Source organism: Phymastichus coffea, unplaced genomic scaffold (genome assembly GCF_024137745.1).
Source record: "Phymastichus coffea isolate CEN01 unplaced genomic scaffold, Cenicafe_Pcof_1.1 PCOF00129, whole genome shotgun sequence".
NCBI classification, from domain to species: Eukaryota; Metazoa; Arthropoda; class Insecta; order Hymenoptera; family Eulophidae; genus Phymastichus; species Phymastichus coffea.
Genome location: NW_026706940.1, coordinates 377,412 through 399,721, shown reverse-complemented (window position 1 = coordinate 399,721; position 22,310 = coordinate 377,412). Strand labels below are relative to the sequence as shown.

The 22,310-nt window shown below is 42.6% G+C and overlaps 1 protein-coding gene across 1 annotated transcript in view; it reads left to right on the top strand.

Annotated features, from left to right (window-relative positions):
* The window catches only part of LOC131671574 (uncharacterized), a 159,929-nt gene that overhangs the window by 35,437 nt on the left and 102,182 nt on the right, over window positions 1-22,310 (top strand). Inside the window, exon 3 of the mRNA XM_058948082.1 lies at window positions 12,315-12,374. Coding sequence (XP_058804065.1) covers window positions 12,315-12,374 — 60 coding nt within the window. The remainder of the gene's footprint in view (window positions 1-12,314; window positions 12,375-22,310) is intronic.

Sequence of the window (22,310 nt, the reverse complement as noted above, 5' to 3'; positions counted from 1 at the left end):
GAACAAAAGATACAGCAAGGAGAAAGAGTTTTGAGCACATACAGCATCTAATCCTCATGAATGTTTAAAAAGGGTGCCAGTCCGACTGGAGACATCGCTGAACGTGAAGTCGTCGGTGGTCACGAAGGAGGAGGTAACAGTGGCCCGTGGTGGCAAGATCGTGGACGAACGTAGCCGCGAGACTAAAGAGAACAACAGCTACTCTTCAACGACCAGTGAGGTCTGGGAGCCAATTGGCGTCATACAACGCCAACGCAACCTCAAGCCCTTCGACAGTTCCGACGAGTCACGACCAAACTCTAATGCTAGCTCCGATCAAGGCTACACAAGCAGCAACAACGTGCCAAAAACAGCAACGACAACTCGCATGACAAATTCTTGCTCTTACTGCGGAAGCACCGGATCCGAGTGCGCCAAGAGTTGCTGTTTGCAGAGTTTTGCTGGACTTCGTCTCACTGGTGGACGAGATGAGACTGATGGTGATGCTTGTCGCGGTCTTATCAAGGTACAAGGAGTACAGACCACGACTTCAGCGGTAAGATAGACCGATTGTATTCTCCAAGTCTGTTTATTATGCGAGACAAATATAAATTAACCAGTTTGCTGAAAGTTTCTATCCGTGTTGAAAGAAACCCCGAAAGCTTTACACGATAGTAAAGTTCAAGGCTACATTTTTGGTGTTGATCAATACATTTCTTTTCCATTCGACGCCGTTTAGTAATTTTTGAAATATTTATTTCGTAATGCATTTTCATAAAATGTGAATGCCGAACGGTTCAAAGCATATCATTCTTTGAATTAAAGTGCGAACTGTACTCATTTGCCATTACTATACTGTTGACGTTTCATGCAAAAACTTATGCACGTGTCGCATTACCTTGGCCCATTACATTGTGATGGAATCATTGATACGATTAGTTTTTGTATGATCACGTTTTAACAAAACTTTCTTATGTGTTCTATTACAATCGCGTATAGCTAAGTAATAATATATCGTGAATAATTCATGTATCTCATTCGTATGAGTCGTTAAAACAAAGAAGAGCGCTGAGAAAATCGAGAATGACGATTAGCCGATAAAATATAATAAGCAATCGTTATTATAACAGTGTTCCTCGCATTCAAATGGCTTCGAACAAATAAGGAAGGTATTATTATGGCCTAACCTTGTGATTCTACAGATAAATTTAATTTGTAAAGACATTTTCTTTATACGAGTCGATAATTTTATGAAAAAATACGATAGTCGAAGTGTCGTTTCTTTGGCGCAAACGATAACAGATCGATCGTCGTACAGCAATTATCTATTGCTCAATATAAGTGCAACCTTAGCTGGTACTGGCAATATATTTCTGACAGTAACGCATAACTCTCTGACGCTATAGTTATGAACTGCACGCTACAGAGGCAATTGAAAGCTGTGATAATAACATAAAAGTCAATTAAATGCGAATTAACGTCAGCTATCGCAATGATTTTCTAGAAAGGAGAACGCAGTCGCGGTGCGCAGAGATGTAAGATAGTCGATCGATCCATCCACGTCGCGAGTGCGACAATTGAGAATGCACATCATGAAGAAAACAAAGAAACGCGAAACCTTGAGCCCGTCGCGTTCGTTCGAATTTGCATATTCAATTCAAACGTCTCACAAAATAAATTCATTCGACTTTCCAAAAGAGAAGAAAACGGACATTTTCTGTCGCGTATTCTTCCGCATTACACTCGGCGAGAAAGAGAAAAAAGTTTTTCCCGGATTCGATAGAGCAGAGAAAAACAAAAGCGCTCCCCCTTTCTACCAGCCATATACGGCAGCTCTTTCGCGCGCTCTCTCTCTCTCTCTCTTTCTCTCTCTCTTTCTGTCTTTCCCCCCTGGTAAAAATTGTTAGGTCCCGAGCGAGTTCGTGCTCGGCAAGAGCAAGCGAGCAAGCAAAGCTAAAGCAGGCAGACGACACATCTCTTATGGGCATCTTCTCGCGCGCACTCTCGCTCGCCAAGAGAGATTCTCATGAGTAATACGCGGAATCCCCGTACGAGTCCGAGCCCACTTCTTTCTTTTCTCCCCCTGCGTAGATGTGCGTGCAAATTTTTTTTCCTTCCACTTGTTCTTCTTCTTTCGTGTGCGCAGCAAAAGATTCACCACTACCGGCGGCGCGAGCTTATCTTCCGTAATTTTACGGCTGGTTGCCCCTCCACCAAGTTTTTAGAGTGAAAACTCTGCTCTCTAATTGCGACTATGCCGCCGCGTTCACACCCTAATTAGAGTGGGGTTTCACTCCAACTGCACCAGATTACACCTGCGCAGATCGAAGAAGTCATACTCTAATAAATAAGTATAGATTAACAATCCTGGTGTTTGGTATGAAAATACATCCGCTCGATTGTTGCGCATGGCCCTAGCTATCATCATATCCTCCTGCTAAAACATCTTCTTCCACGCTCTTTGAATATCAGCTTTCCATCAGCAATGAATAATTTAATAATCTGGAACCTTTCGAAATAACAAGTACTTATATCCCATCCAGGTATTGTATGAATATATTGCAAAGAAATAATTAAAATGCTAAATTCACCTCATAAACTGTAAGAATAAGGAACGAAGCTCGATGTAATCGATACAGCAATGTTGCGAAAAGTTGATTCCAAGGTATTTCATATGGTTCAGTTATCCGTATCTTTTACCTCTCAAGGTCTGCAGTTTTCTACAAAAGCTGCATTCAACCTTGTATCCTAACCGGATCAACGCGGGTCACTGAGAGGGCCGTCGGTCGGTACGACAAAAAACTCTACATTCATGATATTACCAACATTCACTACCTGCCATACCGACGCTCGGTAACCCGCCTGGAGCTTTCGAAAGTTTCGTCCTCTTTAGAATTTTGAGTTGCAGAGGGTAAACGTCATATCGTAGTTATCGATCTCTCATTGTGAAATAGCCCGTACGGTAAATGTTTTCACCCCTGCAAAATACTTGCTATACCTATCGTTTGGTCTCTCAGCGACAACTATTCTTCGTGAGAGGTTTGAACGGAGTCGAGCTTTATCACCCACTGGCTGTGCCGCAGTAAATCTCGTTGATCAAGTCCCGTTAAACGGCCTTTATTGTCTGCCACTCGTTCTATCTCGTTCCTTTTAAAGGCACTTTCGCCAACGACGATGCGCCTCGAAATGAGCTAGGAGGCGAACGGAACTTTTTCCTTCTCTTTTTTCTACTACTCTATGTCAACTCCTCTCCTCCCCATTTCGCTTACTTTTATTTCTTTAGTCCAAGGACTTTGTATCCTTTATTGGCGACAATTTATTTCCTTCGCGAGGGCGCCTCCTTTTCCGTCCATTAAAATACGAGCATGCGCTGACTTTTTTCTTTCTTCTTTTACTGCCCAGCGAATACGAATGAAATGAACCTAACAATTTTATAGTTCCAAGAAAAGTCATTGTTCATTATTGATGATCGAAGGACTGAACTTAGCGAATCGATAAGCTAAGCTTTTTCCATTCTTCGAGGCTCATCAATTCACGTATAGCCATTCTTGATCGGCATCGAGATGCCAGTTTTCCTCCGCGCATAATCGGGGCGTCAAAAGTTTGCGGGCGACAAGATTTCTGTCGCGTCTCTCAGCGACACCGCTCAACTGTCACGATTGTATTCGATTTCGCAGCACTGCCACGCGGTGTACGGGGGCGTAATGCGCCGCGGTACGTCATCTACGACTCAAAGCTAAAATGAAGGGAGAAGAAGCTGACTGGCTTCTTACTTACGTTCGGCACACTATACTGACAGATGAGACGTGATCGGGCTGCTGCTCGACTCTCCATTTTTACAACTATGCGAGATACCGGAAAAGCCGTAAGTCATCGTCGTCAAAGTCACATGCTGTAGCGTGTACGTGATCGTTACTTTACTCCCGTTGGCGAGATGACCTCAGTCCACGTTCTTTACTCTTTGATCGCTTTCTGCACTATTTTCCCCTTTTCCTTTCTTTTTTATGTTGCTACGATGACCAAATCATCGCACTTTGCGGGCGGAGGGATATTCTTTTTTTTTATTTCATGAACCGTCCGTAGTAATAATTCGATACATTTGCTTTTCTCGATCCTTGTTCGGATATGTTATTTTTAGACGAAAGCGACACAGTTTGAATATTACAGTTTCTCTTATTGGGTCGATTAGAATGCGATGCGGAAGGAACAATGACCGCTCACGTGAGCGCCGTGTCGACTGACGTGGCATAGAGTGCCAGACAGATTGATGAGTCAAATAGCAATTTCAAAATATACGAAGTGTCATAGTGCGCGTGGGTGTTTCTACATAATATTCTTTACAACAAGATGCAAACAAAATTTCTGCGATAATCTCTGTTGATGGGCACATCGCGAGAATTAGTCGTGAAATACGAGAGTGGAATTCATTATTCAGAGTGACGGATGTCCCAGGGAAAAGAACGTGACGTTGAGGCAAGGCTATTCGACGTTATTTTACATAGATATCCAAATTAGATTATCGGAAATCACAGTGACATTAGCCTCGTTTTCGATGTACATTTGCTGTGATTCAGAGTAAAAAGCGTTTTTTTGTTTCGAAACATTTTATAATCGTCCGTTTGTCAAGAATATTCACTAGCGCGACAGCGTTGAATGTAACATGTTTGTCGTATATCAATATTGGCAGAGCCAACTGCCGCAATTGTGAAAGTTTATTTTGTATTCAGAGGGCCAATGAAGCGTGCATTCGCGCATTTCAATCAAGATACATAATGCAGGAATCAAGGAAAGTTTGCTGGTTAACTGATCGATAATTCCAATTCAATTTGGCAACGTGGCAAACGCAAACTGGATATCCATCACTAGCCGAAATTCCCTCTATTCTCTTTCACTTGGCCATTTTGGCATATCTGTATCGCCAATCGCCAATCGCCAATCGCCAAATTGCTTCTTACCACCGATTCATCCACTAATTTTCAAGCAATTTTCAAGCGGTAATTTTTCCGACAAAATGAACAATCACTTCGGAATTCGCGCGTACACCACTTGCCAGCAGACGCGCAACTGAAATTGGAGATTGCATGCACAGAGTTTGGCGCGCGCATACGTACACGCGCAGACTGATTATTCATGAAGTGGAATAGTTGTTAATCGCAAGCAGTGCGCTGCGAGTATTCCGCTTCTTTAAAATACACGGCATCCCGCCCAAACGAAACTGCGGCAATCAGTAAACTCGCGGAAGAAAGTTCCGCGGCAATCACTTCCGTTAGTTTGATTATGTTTGCCACAGCGGTGCAGATAGCTTTCTCTCTGGCACTGACGGAGCCCGCAAATCCCACTCCACGAGTCCTTCGCGAGCTTTCTGGCTCGCTCGCTGCTCCCGTGCAACATTCGAACATTCGCCGCCGCGCGAAATTGGAAGGCCACTTGCGCCTCTAATGTTTCAATCATTCCGTTAACTTAGTTCTGCCCGCGAGCCTCGTGAAAGCTATTTATAATCGGCTTCGCGCAGTCTCTCTTATATTAAATGCATGCGACGCGAGCTTCAATCCACGCCCACGAATTACGCATGAAAAGCTTACGGACGCAAAAGTGTTCTTCATTGTGCAGCTCGACTTTCGTACGAAGCGCAGCAAAGGAAATCGTCAAATAATTGAGAGAATAGCAAGCGGTTCACGTCACGTTTACATTCTTTTGATCAAACATTCAGGCCACTCCGCGAAAAAGGAAAATCCTGTATTTTTACTAGAGCGATTCTGGCATACACGTAGGCTATATCCATTGGCGAGCTATCCTTTGGAAATGTCGAGGACTCGTTCTGCGTGCAACTCTTTATATTGACTTACAGAAAACTGGCGAATTGTACCGTAAAAGGAATGAATAGAAAAGGTCGTTTCCATTCATATTTTTCAATTATAATGGAAGTGGAAAGGGAACTTTGCGAGAATTCACGTCAATTCTCGCTGAGGTAGAAACTTTTTTGGACATCTATTTCCAGACTCTCACTATTTTTAGAATGAACTACCAAGGAAACTTGTGCAATTTACCACTCTTGTTATTCCAATTTACCTATCCAATTAAGTATTTCTCAGACAATAATCGTAATAACCAACTATTGACAACTGGCACGGCAAATGAGATCTCAGTTTTCGGTGCGCAACTCAGTGAAACCACTCGGTAACAAGTGGTATACAACGTTATTAACAATCGATACCGGCAGATGATTACTCCTAGAGAGAGAGGGAAGGAGGCGGCATTAATACGATCCTATTATAGTATTAGCTGCGAGATTGGCGAACCGCATCCACGCGGCTGCAGGGCTACTAGTCGCGTGGACGTTATGATTCAATTATTTGCGTTTGATTGCCTGCGCGCGTTCCCTCTAATTTGCATCAAGATCAAAGGGTCAAGATACCATCAATTTACTATATACACATATATTGTTTTAACTGGGCGTACAGCTTCTGCAAGTTCAAATCCGATTGTGAGAGATGCATGTGGTGTACACTGATTGGACTGGAATCAGCGAGAGTCTAGTTTACTTTGTAACTTGCACCGCGACAAGGTATCTTGTAAGTTTGATGATGCGCGTGAACTGTAGCATTAAGTTTGTAATACAGTTGAAGATGATCAATAAGGAAGCAACTGGGATTAGGAATTTGTAACTAAGCTTACTGCTCAACTTCAAGCTTGCATAGTTGCGCGTTCCATATAACTGTCAGAAACATAATTACGTTTGCATCGCTTTGGTTAACGTTCTCTAGGCGAGTGTATTGAAATTTGATAAACGCTAAAGTGCAATATATATCTGCAGCTATTTAAGCAGAAAGAAAAATTAGTCGAAACGTCCGAAAGTTCACGCGGCCCGCCTAGAAATAGAGATCATACACAGAGCAATGGAAGGTTGAATCTTGAACCTTCGCTGGCCTTGCTTCAAAAATAGGCGATAGACCGAAAGAGAGAGAGAGAGAGAGAGAGAGAGAGAGAGAGAGAAACGCAAATACACGCGGCGTGGAAAGCAAGCGAATGCCGGCCAGTGCAACTGCGCGACCGACCAGTAAACACGCATGTACATTTGCCGAACGTACAACGCGTAATTAGTCGCGGTTAGGCCGGATAGAGTGGTACGCAAGCTGCTTAGCGGCAACATCGTTCGAGTATAAAAAATGATGTTTGCGTGGGAAATTATTCGAAGATCATCCGAATAAACTGATCATACATTTTCTATCACTAACTGAATGGCTTTGACTTTAATTGTGCAATTAGTTCGTTGGTGTATGAAGCTTAATAAACGAGCTGCTGTTTGTGTAAATGAATTGAATTGCGTATAATTGCAAACACGATGTTGTTCGAAGACAAAGAAACGCTTCCTACAATTTACGGACTGATAATTGCCTTTTTAGCTGCTCTGATTGGGAACATCATTTGGGTAAGTTTTGCAAAAGTGCATCTCTCGCAATGCACGGAAATGCCTTTATCACACGCAGTGAAGGAATAATAAATGGAAAGGCTAATTCTCTATGTCGACGATTCAATCGAATATTTGCAACACAATAAGCAATTGTAACGAGAGATAAGAAGCTTGCGTGCAGTATACTGCGAGTGTCATATGTAAACATTGGTCTTCTGTCAAATTCACGGGGGAGCAAGTTTACCAAAGACTACAAGGAAGCCTCGCTCGCTCGTCTTTTCTTGCAAGCAGCAGCACTCAGCGATTTCGCGAAAAATCTTAAGAATCCAGAGTATGCCAGGAGCATCGCGGAGGCCCCCGCGCTCGGGGAATTTGCAGGATGCCATCGTGTTAGCTCAACCTCGCGGAAAAATGAAAATGAAAATGAATGGGGCTTCTGCAAGCTCGCTTCTAACTCTCATTACTCTCTTTCTCTCTCTCTCTCCTCTCTCTCTCTCTTTTCCCGTTTTCTCGTATGCACTCGGCAGCCACGATTATTAGCTACTGTTGTGCTTCTCGCAGAAAATGCTGCGCTTCATTTTTAGGCTGGTTGATCCGCGCGAGCGAGAGACGAGCAATAACTCAACGGTTTTATATGACGGAGAAAGGTATCGTGGAAGCATGATAAAAGAAAATTCGCTCCAGCTCGCAGCGACATAACAATGTTGTTTTAAATTATTGCACACGCGTCGCGGCATGTCGTTGCTAGCAAAGGCGCGCGCAACGCCGCCGTTACATTTATTGGATAACTTTCGTCGCTATTATTTGTAACCACCAAACGCGGTTATACGTTATACGCGTTTTAATAATATTTTTAAACAGCTTTTCTTTTTCATCGAAGCTAAGGCTGCTTGATACGGCGTTTTTGACAGCACTTGTTTTTCATCGTTGCCCTTTAAAGAGACGGTTCTCATAGGCCGCGTACACGATCGATCGAAGGCGTGGATTACGATAATACGTAGGGCCAGCGATGTAAGGTAAGCGTAGAGGTGTATTTTAGGAATGGTTGGCTACACCAACGTTATGAATACAAGTGTAGACAATGTGGTTAAAAAAATACTAATGATCGAGCTGCAACATTAACAAATTTTTGCGCAATTACTATTATATAGTATTATGAATAAAACAAAGTCTTAACTATCTGTTAGTTTCAATTTGGTTAAATAAATAAATATCGACCAGTTAAATTATTTGTAATTTTAACACTGTTTACAGCAACTAACATTTGAGGTAGAAAAGAAAGCTTCTTTTTAAATTCTACGAAATCAAATGTGATTTTAACAACGCTATAAGCAGAACATAAAAAATGTGTATGATTATCTAAAATAGTATTGAATTTCGTTCAATGCCTTTGTGCAGAATGTTATATAACTTTCTGTCACTCCTCGAAGCTTAGAGGGAAGAACTCTTAGTGCTCGAAAGAAAAGGATAGCTCCACTTTAACTCGGATGAACTTAATTCCTAGAGCACAAGAACTTTCGAGCTTGCCTCATTCGCGCGCTTTCCAACTTCTTCATCATCCCGGAAGCAGCGTCTCACTGAATCCATCTGCAGTAAAGGCGCGCTGCGTTTCTGCACTTCGTTTTTGGCGAATCATCACGGTAACGACCTGATGATGGTCTTATTATGCCGAGACTTCGGATCGACCTTTCTTTCTTGAAAGTAATTACATTTGTTCTCTGTCGAGCCTTGGCGGTAGTCTACTGCCAATTAATTTTTTGATCCATTTAAAAAATTCGCTTCTTGCGCTTGGCAAGCCTGCTGCCAAGAATCGCATCTGCTAATCGACAATTTGATTTTCCGCTGAAATTTCGCGCGCGTTCGTCAAAATAATTATATTGTTTCGGCATGAGTTTAAAATGTAATTACCTCACAATGCAGCGCTGCAGCAACGGCAACAGCAACAACAATCCTCCCTAATTGTTCTGCGACGAGCCCTGCTCTCTCTCTCTCTCCCTCTCGTTACGTTGTACAGAGAACCGTGAGCCATGCGCGCACCGTGCAATTAGCGCCCAATTAAATCAGACCGCTACCAGTAACTCGATAGGGATTTGCTTATCCCTAAATTATATATCGCATCTACTAGCGAATCTTGAAACCGACGATCCGCTCTATATACAGTGTGGGATATGCTTTTCTTAGTCGCATCTCATGCTAAAACTTGAGGTTATTTCTACCTTCATTATACCGGCGTTTATTAGCTTTTCGCTGAATTGCGACCTTTCTTTCTCGAGTTCGAACGATAGACTAAACCTACTGCCAGTCGCTGAATACATCATTTGCGCTTGCGCTTAGGCCACGATGATGAGAAACAACGAGAACGAGCGAACAGATGGCCTTTTCCTCGCGGAGTAACTTGGTTTGTTTAAAATAGTCTTTCTTTCTTTGACACCGTAACGCGTGCAAGTGTGATCGAGCTTTTATTGGGTTATGCGTGTAGAAAGCAAGACTCGGTAGGTTACATCGTCGCGAGTTGAATTCGCTTTAGCGGATGGCATTATCGTGTCGCCACCATAATTCTTTTTAGCTTGGATCGCGCGGTTCGCGCTGCACGTCAATCGCGTTATCCGTAACAAATTCTATTGAATCCTTTAATTTTTGGAACGCGTTCAGCCAGCGTATAATCGCTTGAATTGGGTAATCGTGCTCGCTCGGCTCATTGTCACCGCTGCCTCTGCGATCGGCCGCCGCCACGCAGAATTTCACGCCAGCACTTGCAAATTTTGGCTGACCCACACTTTCGAAGGCCGGCCACCACCCGCTCGACTCTCATTAAATCAGCGCCGCTCCTATCCCCACCCGACGCTCCCAAATAACGGCTTCTCCGTCCGCAAACTTCACGTGTGCAAACTCGCATGCAAAGTGCCAATCAGTTGCCTATTTGGAGCAGCCTTTGCTGCGGCAGTTTAGAAATTGCGCTTTCGCGAGAAATTAACGTTCAGCGAGCCTTTATAAATTTATATATCAACAAAATTAACATGAAAATGGTCAGTTTAATCGAACTTTCGAGCAGATTAGTTTAAAATTGAACCCATTCGATGGAGATACCATCATCATTAAACTTAGACATTTTAAGCACATTATAAATCTATGTAATGTAAATTCAGCATTTTTGTTCTTTCAGATTCCTAATTGGATTAAAATATTTGCTAGGCTGTAATTCAATGGTGCTAGAGGAATCTCGAAAAACAGAGACTCGCTTTTACTAATTAGTAATTAAGTTACTTTGCAAGCTTTGACAATTATGTGTGTGTTCTACTGCGCTCTATTCGTTTATATTTTAGGTTCCAATTTTGCAACTTCTGTCCTTATAGATCAATTAGCTAACTACCGAAAATATCTTTTAATTCGTTCACGTCTACATAACCAGAGAAACACTTCCAATTTTATCTCATTTCTATGACCCACAACGCAACTCGGCAAGTCATCAGATTCAACCCTACAAGTAGCCTTGATAATAGGAAGCCAACAAAGGAAATTCCAGATAGAATATAAAAGAAATAAAAACGAAGACGAGGAGGTAAGCCAGCATGAAGAGGTGTTCGGATACAATGGCAAGAGCGAAGCACAACGGTCGAGAAACTTGGTGACAATCAATTACCGAGCACACGGAGCTATCCTGGGTCTGTTTTCGAGAAAGACCACATACACGGTCAGCCACGTCATCGGAGTATCTCTATCCTCTCGGGGTACTTCAGGCGCGCGAGCTTGTTTAAAAGTGAGACAAACCATGCGTGTACGCTACTTTATTATACGATGAACGCTCAGCTATCTGTCTCACACTCGACACCTGCGGTCCAAACAACCTTGGATACATGCCTCGCGAAGGTACTTGAAAACTTTGATCCTCTTCTCCTCCATATAGTGTAATTTAGTTACGTTGCGTGTTTAGATTCTGCGCGCTATAGGCTCGTGAAACGACAAGCCGCCTCGATGCGACGGTCTTTCGATCAATCATCGTTTGATGGATTGACACTTATCCGACTGGTTATTCGTCTGAGTACTGGTCTTATTTATTGAGTGCTTATCTGATTACAGCAATAGCAGTTGATAGATCACTCCACAAAACATTTTCAGTTGTCGGAACTGAAGATTCATTTGTATATTGCCAGACATATCAGTTACGGCGAAAAACAACAATACATTTAACGTGGTCTTGAACATCGACTGCCGGCATACGCGATAGATAGAGAAGCGGTTCGCGGAAGAAAGAGCTCATTCCCGAGACGAAGACGAAAATAGCGACGAAGAATGATGGTGTGGGCCAAAGCCGCCAGAGAGAGAGAGAGAGAAAGAGAGAGAGAGAGAGAGAGAGAGAGAGAGAGAGAGAGAGGCTCTTATAGAGCACAAGCAAGGAAACATTGAGAGAAGGGCCACTGGTCCGTAGCGTACGAGATTGCATAATGGTTTTCTTGTCTGAGCTTGATCCCTCGGAAATCCGCGGAGGCTCCGTGGCAACAAGGGGCCTCTTTGCCAAGGAGTTCTCTTTGTAAATGGAACAAGAGTGAGAAAGAAAAAAATAGCTACAACACTCGTTAGCTCTGCCTCGTATAAATACCCTAACGCCATAGTAGCTCAACTTGCCACTGACAATTGGAATTAACAGCTACAGATTTTTCTCTCCCCTTTTTCGTTTGTTGTTTTTTCAAAGAGGACATTTGCGCCTTAGTAACGTGCCCCTTTTTCCTCGTACGAACTGTCTGCAACCTACTTTCTTGCAGTTGGCTTTATTTTCATAATGGCGAGTCTACTAATTTAATTTTTAATACTGCATCTCTCAGCGTACCATTAATTTAAATCAAGTTGACAAATATTAAAATAGATGTGCGACGAAGGTATATACAATAAAATATATTTTGACGTTTTTCTTTGTTTCTCGTTACAGCCTACGATCTTCGGCACAGTGGCTTCCGACCTGAATCCCAAGGATGGCAACAGTCGACGGGTAAGTTGGTCAGCTAATTATCCAAAATTTCAAATCGAAAGGTTATAATAACATCTGTGCAATAGTAAACGTGAAAAACGAAAATAGTTTACGGATGTCTGTCGCAAGCTTTCGGCATGATCCTGAAGCATATGGCATGTATATCCGCGACCCTAAGCCAGAATTCGCCAAGACAAGCATATTGCACTCCCTCTAACACTCGAGCATTTCATCCAACGCTGCAGCATTCGGAAACGTACAAGAATGTCTGGGCGCACTGCTGCATCTGTCGAGTGCACGGATATCGTCTTTCTACCTCTCCGATGCTGCTGTCTAGTGTGGTCGCTTCTCAATCCCTCAGACTTTGCCGTAATGAGTGCAGTTTCTAGGAGCGTCGTCGTACGCCGAAAATCCGCATTTTTCTTCGCTTCAATTCTCGAGACACTCGCGTGTATTTTGCAACTTCGTGCGAGCTCGTGTGCGCGCGCGTGCGCGCGTGCTCAGTGTGCCTGAGGCTTAATTAAGCGCTAATGGAGAAGTAACGAACAGCTGTACAGTGCCACGATGCGCTCTCACGTTTGCACTTTGCACGAGCTCGGCAGTTTCAATTTGCCTTGTTTTGATTTTCTCACTCCGCGACGTGCGAATGTTCTAACGCCATGCCTTTGACGTGGCGCTATAGTGTTGCCGTATTATAGACATTTTGAATTTACCTTTGAAGTCGAATGTATCATTTCGATGTTATGAGAAACAAATTTTTTAAATATATCTACGCTCTTAAGCCAAATGCTGTGAACTCATTAAAAAAAAAACTTTTTTTAAACGAACTGCAAGATAGGTATCCGAGATATACATAAGATAAGAATTAATAGAAAAATAAAAGATTTCTTTGAATACAGTGTTACATTTGTGACGGAGAATCGTAGTAAGGCCAGCGTTCTGCCGTCGGGCTCTACGCGCCGTGTCAAGCTGCGAGCGTGTGCGTGTAGAGCACACACTCATGCTTGGTTTGTTTGTTGAGGTCCGACGCGAGGATAACCGACAGAGGAGGGCGCAGGCGGTAGAGAAAAAGAAGAGCGACGAGAGAGATAGAGAGAGAGAGAGCGAGAGGGAGTGAGAGAGGGAGAGAAATAGAGAGAAAAGAAGGAAGAGATCGAGAGTTGCGCGCGCATTTTCGCGCCGATTTTGATCAGCAGTATTTGCCAAGGTGTACCGAAGGTCGTCCCGCGCGCACTTCTTACTGTGTTTTATTTAAGTTTTTCCCCGTACCCTCGCCGACGAGGAATAGTTTGTAGACGCACCCGGTGCGTGGAATGTTTGGATTACTGGCTGGGTAGCCAGCCACAGTATTGAATGGTTACTCGGCACCGGTGCGCGTGTGAGCGATACCGGCGCAACACCACCAACACAACAGGAGCAACACCACCAACGACGTCAACAACAGCGACGGAGCCAGAGACCAACGGACGAGGTCGGTGCTGCGTTTCTCCCTTTCTCTCTCGTATGCTTCGGGCGTCAGCCTATCACGGATAACGTGGCAAGTCTGCCTGCTATACCGTCGGCCACGATCGCTGATTCTTTGTACGGACGTCAGATTATTGTTTTGCGTTAAAAGTAAGGGTAGTATATTCATCTTCGCGAGCGCGTAATCTGTCGTGCGGATAAGGGAGCGAGCGGTGCAGTCGCCATTTTGAGTTTTTGTCTTGTTGATTTGCTTTTATTTTTTTTCTTGATTTCCTTTATTTTTCTCTCTTGTTGTTCTGAGTAAAGGCCTTAATGTTAAGTCGCTGTCACGTTCGTTTGCCTAACCATCACTCCTTATTCTGAATCCAGTCCGCGCGATTGACGCGTTAGAATGATTTAGTCGTGGGAGCGTTCGTGCCTCCCGAATCCTCCTTAAAAATAATTTGTGCGGTCGGTCATGAACTAACCCTAGCGGGAACGGCCGTATTATACCGCTACACATTATTTATTTGCACAAAATAGTCTCTTCGTTTCTTCCCCACATCGCGAAAATAAATATTCCGGCGTGCGCATTATTCATTGAATGAACTCGGAAGGATGGAAGGTCTTGCTTGCGGCACGTGATGCTGAGACACTTGCAGCTAAGCACTGCGAGGGCAAAGCGATCTACACATTCATAGCTTTTTTTCCGATGCAGCGAACATCGCGTCTCGTGGCGTATGGAGTTCGGAATGTATATACATTTTGAAGCACGCAGGCGAGGAATGAAAGTGGGTATACAAGCAAAATGCGGAAAACGGCACGGCGATGAAAGTTATGGCGTAAAAAGAAGGCTGCGCGTTTCTATCAGTCTTATAACGCGGATACTTGTCCAGGATGAATATTGCTATCGCTCTCCTGCGAAAGCATATCAAATCGGATTTTACGTTTCGCGTATACGCGCGCGGAAACTAATATATCGAATTCTCTCTCGCGCTCTCGCTCGACGCGTATGCCAACAACGGGCCGACGCTAATGAAGCTCAAGCGTTTGTGTCGCGAAGGGATGGAAAAAATGCATTGTTCGCGGACAGGCTGCACCTGAATTTTTCGAAATAACTCTGCGCCGGTTTCAGCCTCTGGTCACGTGTGAATGAAGCACGCTTTCAGTAATGAACTGCTGCGGTTTACAATCGAACGGTAAACTATATTGCACGGGATAATGGCATTGCGTGCATTCAGAATGCGTTGACGTTAGCGTGCGCTTCATTAGCTGCAATTATCAACAATCGCACGCGTGCGGGTGTGAAGTCTTTTATTTTTAACATTGAATTAACGTTTCAAAGCGATTGAAATATAGAATAATCAGCGGCAGAGTGATTCAAAGAAGTAACGCGACGTCTCGCGCAACGAACGCACAATTAGTCAGGACTCAATGCGGATCAATTTGTCTTCGACGGATAGTGGAAGCTAAAGTATCCACGGATAGACGGCTAAATTCACCTTAGCAGTCTGTTGCTTTGTCAAAAGTGGAGGCAAAAGATCCGCGAAAAAGAAAAAAGTAACGACCAAATCAATTTCAATGGGATGAAAATAACACTGCGAGATGAAGACTAGCCATTTATTCGCCTTCTTACTAAAGTATTTCAGAAGAATGTTGGCTTCGTCAATGATGCCAAATGGCTTCGCTTCAGGCTCGTAACTTCTAATTTACGATAAGTAGTACCTTCGTTAATTCTATTTTTCGTTCAAATATGTTCGAGTTATGGTTGATTGATTCTTTCTCCTAAGCTACTTTTATGTGTACATAGGTTCGTAAAACATTAATGAAGATGTCATCTTCGCAAATGAACTAAGTTATTTTTCTACTTTATTTACTCTTGTACAAAAATAAAGTATAAATGAATTTCCACGTGGTTCATTATTGAAAGCGCGTTTGATAATAACGTCTTTATCCGTATTTATTTTAATGAAATATCAGATGACTGGTTTATATCTTTGAAATACTAAAAGCAGTACATACGTATGCGTGCATAAACAGGGCCTAGCAGCAAAAATTTACAGCCCGCATGGTCCTTACACAAAGACATTACCATAAAGCTCAGGTATAAAACACATCGTGGTCGTGTTTACCGTTGGCTCACTACACATAAGACCCCTCCCTCCTTTAACCGTGCGCAAGCTCGTCGCGCATGATAACAGCAACTCGGGCAAAGCTTTCGACGTGCGCAGCCCTCAAGTACTTAAGTCGTCGCATCGTTTCGCCCGCCAAATAATCACATTATCGTGAGACATCGCGTCCTTATACTGCGAAGGGAACTGCAGGTGAGTAAAAAAGAGGGACACAAGAGATCTCACGTGTGAATATTTGATGGGCGATTTGCGGCCACTCCTCTGGTTTTGTACTGATCCCAAGATAGATATAGACGGACAAGAGGCAATTTATAAGTTTATTGGCACGTTATACGGGAAACGAGGACCTTATACTAGAAAACTGATCTCAATCCTTCTTTTATACTTAGTTGCGTAGCTGTGTATACCGAAACGTTCGTATCATATTTCTGAAAGCCAGCGTATACATAAGATCTTATTCCATATCCAACTGATAAAAAAAACGTAAAATGTTAACCCACACCACCAAAGTTTACAAACATGAAAATGAAAAACTTCTATACCAGCGATAGAAACCATATTTGCCATTATTCACCGCTAGAACATTCAACAAGAAGAAATTTGGATTCGATTTTTAAATTAGCTTGTCTATTGCGCAAGTCGCTTCCTTTTCCAGTTCTCTGCGGAAAATCATCATAGTCTATGCATTATTGACTCAGTACCGTGGCTAAAAGCTTTTTAATCCAAAAACTAGTTCCGCTAAATCCAGCTCGGCCGACGCGAAGAGGGATTGAAAGAAAAGTAAATATTATAAAAAAAAAGGAAAAAAAGAAAATAAAGCTCGCCAACGTCCAAGCTCGACGAAAGAGAATCTTCGAAGAAGAAATGGCATCGTCTCGAGAGAGGAAGAAAAAAAAAACAACTCGCAGACGCGCGAGAGTAGCACGTTCTCTCTGAGCCGCACCCGTCGCCTCAAATCGATTTCAGTTACGTTCGTGCCCCTCGAGCTGCGGTCTACAAAAGAACGACTTTTGTGACAAGGTGGTGTGCAGATTTCCTGCAAGTAACATTATTGAGTATGGCGAGAACAATTTTCCATTTTTTCTCTTATTTCTTTTTTCCTTTTACCAAGTAACTTACTGTTTCGCGTAACGTCTATTGAATTTTACTTATTAATTTCTTAGCCATTCTTTCCGTTTGGTCTTGCTGGAAACGAAAGTTAAGCTTTATTAGTAGAAATATTTAAATGTCTTCAGAGCAGCTGAAAATGCAATAAGTTTCTGTGGTCTGGCTTCTCGACTTTAGCTAAAGTTTGTATAACGACATCGAACCTGTCCAAAGTAAAAAAAAGATAAAGACCAATTGGACGCAATAAAAAATTATAATTTACAACTTTTATAAAGAAAAACTTAGCAAGTTAAAGAAGCGATAAGAAATGAAAGGAAATGAAATGGGGTGCCCAAAGCGTAACGTTAAATAGATAAAACGAGGGGGCGCAGCGAACGTGACAGCAAAGGAAATGAAAACCCTCGGAAGTACTGAAAAGGTGAGCATATAATGGAAAATCAGAAAGGCTGCGGCAGTTCGTCGAATAATGCGACAATTTGGCGCATGTGACCGACTGATTATTCATTACGTTCGCGGACTCTTTGATTCTTTCCCTCTCGCCTTTGTCCCCTTTGTTTGCCTCCATCGCCGCAATTTTTACATCGATTGAATTAACTGCACGAGCAAGAGGTCGAGAGTTCGCTCTTCTTGCCCTCTTTCATCGTGAGAAAGCTTCTTTTTTTTTCTTTTCGCTCCCACACTCGTTATACTTTCTTGTCGCGCTGGAAAATTCCTTATTTCAGGTAGAAGTTTTTAATTCTGCTCCAGTTAATTATTCCAGTGTAACCACTTTTTACTTGCTATCGAATTATTTCCGTCAAATACGCGAAGAATCGGTTAATTTTGGCATGGACCACCAATACTGCTGTTGCGATAAAAAAAAATCAACTTCAAGAGTTGAGTGATTTTTATTTTCTATTTCCGGTAAACGAGTTTCGTTAAAGCGCTAGTTTTCAGTGTAAGCGCCGCCATTAAAATTTTTCAAGTAGTTGTAGACCTAAAAGCGCTCGTTCTAGTTTTTAAATTAAAAAAATAAAAAAGAGGAAAAAAAGATTACTTCCCAGTCGCAATTAAAAATATGTAGATGCATTCGTACAACAATCAGAATACGGTATGTCCGATTTGATCCAAAAAAGATTGATCCATCGATAAATCATTTTCAGCAACAGTACTTATATGACAAAACATACTGCATAAGTGCAGAAAACAGCCAAAGTACACAGATCACGGCACATAATTGCGGTAGAGCTTGTGCACCTCGACACAGTGCTGGCGAGTGTCTGAGAAGCCGAGGGGGGAACTATAGAAACGTTATCGCCATAATCATATGGTCGTCGGAGCCAAAGTGATTTGTCATTGCGTGACTCTGGCCGTCGCCGTCGTTGTTTGATGGGCTTAGATTAATTATCCCGCAGACCCCGCGTTACTACGCCTCGCTTGACAGAGAGCTGCGGTGGACTGTGTAAAAATTAGTCTTTGCCTCGAACGTTGCTTGCGCCGGCCGCGTTTGACGTACACACGAGTTATGTGTACAGGCGTGACAGCGGCAAGATAGAACGTTTTTCGGTTGAACGATTCTATGAACGATTTTGAGTATGACTTTTTGGATAAAGTTAATTTTTTAGAGACGAATGAAATTGTTCGAGATATAAATAACTTGATGGAATTCCTTGAAATCCAATTCAGCAGTTATATTACCTACACTTAATGTGAGTGATATGAATTTTGTATTTCTCTTCAATTTTTCATACGCCGAAAAATAGCATGGCTTACCTTTTGAAATAATAGAATTTTCGTGGAATAAATACTTTACACGGTTTAATATACAAAGAGCTTCTGGAAATTAAAGTTGGTTCGTCTATATGTCCGAGTACAGCTTTTCCACCTACCTCTAATTAATTTTAAGTTGATGTTTAACTTTTCAGTAATGGAATTCCAGTCGACCATTTTTTTTCCACAGAAGCCATTAAGTCGGTTTCAGCTTCGTGATCCATTAACCAAACTGTGAGAATTTCTTGGAAATACATAAAACTTGCAGATGATTCAGGCGTGAATAAATCTCTTAGAAAACACGCTGACAAAATGATGCGGGGTGAACTTACCAAAATCCAATTGCGTTGTCTGCTTTGTAGTCCGTGCTTGAGTTTTGGATGCAAGTCGCAATATAAATGCATGCAGGGGCCAGAGAGAGAGAGAGAGACATAGCCGGAGCTAATAATTCATATATGCGTCTCTTAGTCGCTTGTCTCCAACGGCTGGTCAAGCGAAACACGTGCGGCTTTTGCGGCGACGGCAGCTGCTGTTGCTACGCTTCCCTCGGGGGACGCGCGCCGCTACCCCCGTCTCTTCATTCGCACGGCTTTTCCTTTTTCCTCCTGTTCGCCATTCTCTCGCTCTTTCGAGACTTTTTTTCTATTTCTCGTTTTGTTTTTTGTAAGGGCATGGCAGAAGGGAACGAAAACGAAACTTTTGTGTGTAGACGTGCGAGGTTATACCATTGAAATTGTGTCAGCGATGGTTACGTGAAAACAAAGATACATTAATTACGAAATTTCGGTGAATACAATTACGTCTAAAATATATTTCTGATGAAGTGTTGTCTTCAAAAATACGTAGTTTACGAATACAGATTCTTGCTACTCCTAGAAAGTAAAAAAAAAACGATGTGTTTGTGAAAAAACCACGAAACAAGCACGATGATTATTTCAGTAGTGGCCAACTGGGCCGCAGCCAAAAAGCTTTGCCAAATAAAAAAAAAGTCAAGAAAATGAACTACCTATCAATAGATGGTATAGCGATCCAGGACTTGATTTCATTACACACTCTTGCTTACTCTTACTAAGGGAATCAAGAAAATATATCACTTTCAGCATTTTTCGAACAAACCAACATTATTTATAAAAAAATAATCTGGATCAATTTATACAGAATTCACTCCTAAACATCCTCGACAGAGCTCGAAGCTCTGGCAAAACGTCAAGTTCGCCGACAGTCTAAGAGAAACAGCGAACGAAGTCGACATATCGCCGTACTCGGGCTCTCTGAGCCGTATAGATAAAACGAATATATTTCAGGATTCACCTTAGCTTGCCAAAGCGTGAGAGGGGTAGGGGGAAGGGGCTCGACCCGCATTTTTCCCCGCCAAAGCTTCCGTCGCCTCTACGTGTTGCATTTGCACCTTCTTCTCTGTCCTTTTGCCAAGCTTTTGAAACATCACCGAAGAAAGTCTGGCCGGATACCCGTCGCTCACGTGTGTATGGATAAGGTTATAGCTGAAGCTTTGCCTAATCCACGCGCACACATGCCTCCTGCATATTTGACGCGCGCCCGCTAGATATCGTTGGATTTTCCAGTACTCGCGAGCTTTTCTCCTCTCCGATCGCCTTCTACGTACCAGTTGCGATTTTTATCCGTATCTCGGCGGCTTTGTTTGCGCACTACATCCTCGTTGCTTTTTGATCGCGATGTCGTAATATATCGAATATGACAGTCAAAAAGGGTATTTCAATGTAAAGCGACTATATTGTTGTTTCATTGAATTTCACATCTCGGTGCGATATGAAAACTTGGATGAATACACACAAGCACTCTATTCAATGGGCAAAATTTCAAAAGAAACTCGACAAATTCATGTCGAGTATGCAGAGAATTGTTTGTTGCCAAATGCTTAATCGAATCGCGTATTTAAAATCTACCCGTGGTTTCCTTCTCAAGCAATATGCATTAATGGAAGCCAAATATTGTTCTTTGCCGTACAGTATAAGTAACATTTTCGAATTCACCAAGCAAAAAAGTCAATGTGATTCCTCGCTTTTTCGACTGCGAACGCCTTTGTAGTTGTTGGCAGGGTCGGAGATGAAGCGATCATCCGGTGTACCAGTAGGCAATCGACCTTCTGATCATTTGGCTTTGACGCGTGAGTCGCGACGCGACGTATCGACAGTCAGAATAGCCCTCGCCTCTCTCTGACCACATGAGTTCACCTCTTGTCCACTTCTCTCTCTCTCTCTCTCTCTCTCTCTCTCTCCCTCCCTCCCTCTCTTCGTCTCGCTTCGGTATTTCACTTCGCGCTACGTTACACCGCAACTTTGTGTCTTTTGTGAACGCTATCGGCTACTTTTCAGATATTTGACATTTCTTCTTTTGTGAGCTCGAAAACATATATGCTTTCACGTTCAGTTTGTATTAATCAAATACAATTTATATTTTTGCTGGTTTTCAATCGAATCAGTTTTAATTCTAGAGAAAAACATCGTGCCGCTAATGTACTTGCATTCTTATTAAACTCAAACAGTCGTGCCGGGAGTTACAACGAAAAAAAATCATAACCACTCTGATTTGTCCGAATGAAAGTCCTATAGCAGTTACAGCGAGCGCTCGGCTAAAATAGTTCACGCACGACTGTGTGTCCCGCCAGGCTGCTGGACATTTGCGCGGCACGCCGGGAATGGCTATGGCCATCCATCAACCGAGAGAGATAGAAAGCACTCCATGTCTCTTTTATACTCTTATAACGCTTGACGACACTTGGCCCAATTTCGATGATGGCGCCGTTAAAGCTCTCTCTCTCTCTCTCCCTGTCTCTCCACTCTGCACTCTTGATCAGTTAACCATTGTTGTGCGTGCAAGCGCCCGTTAAATGCTCAATTTCAGCGCTGCTGCTGCTACTAGTGCAACGGCCATTACTCGAAGCTCAAAGAAAGTGGCCCGCTTTGTTGCCTGTCTACTACGCCACCTCCGTTAATTCGTCGACGCACTGCTGCTTGCTACTGCTAGGGCTTCTAGCGCCACAGCTTTCTCTCTGTTTGTCTTTCGTAAACTGGTCTGCTGGAGTTCGTTAGGCACAATGTAACCAGACCTTCAAATCTTTTTCATCGTGCTAATTAACTCGCATCAAACAAATATTGCCGATATCGCATCTGATCGAGTCGCGATGATTCTACTTCAATAAATTTACTATTATTTGTTCCTTATTTTCATACTTACATTGAAGAATAATTAGCGATGTAGCTTCGATACACAAGAATAATTCATTCTCTTGTGAACAAATATTTTTCATTTTTATTCGGTAACGTCATGAGATCTAGAACTCGAATATCTTAAAAAGAATTTCGAAAAAGAGTTTGGTGAAAATAAAAGATTGTACTTATAAAATATTTTATATCTCCCAGTTAGTTTTCGTTCATACTTACACTGTATCCCGATCGAACAACATTCTCCCGAAAAATTGCAAAAGTCTTTGCACGCAGCTCTAGCGTAAAAAGTAAGAAAGCGACCATTGAATGCAGATATGGCG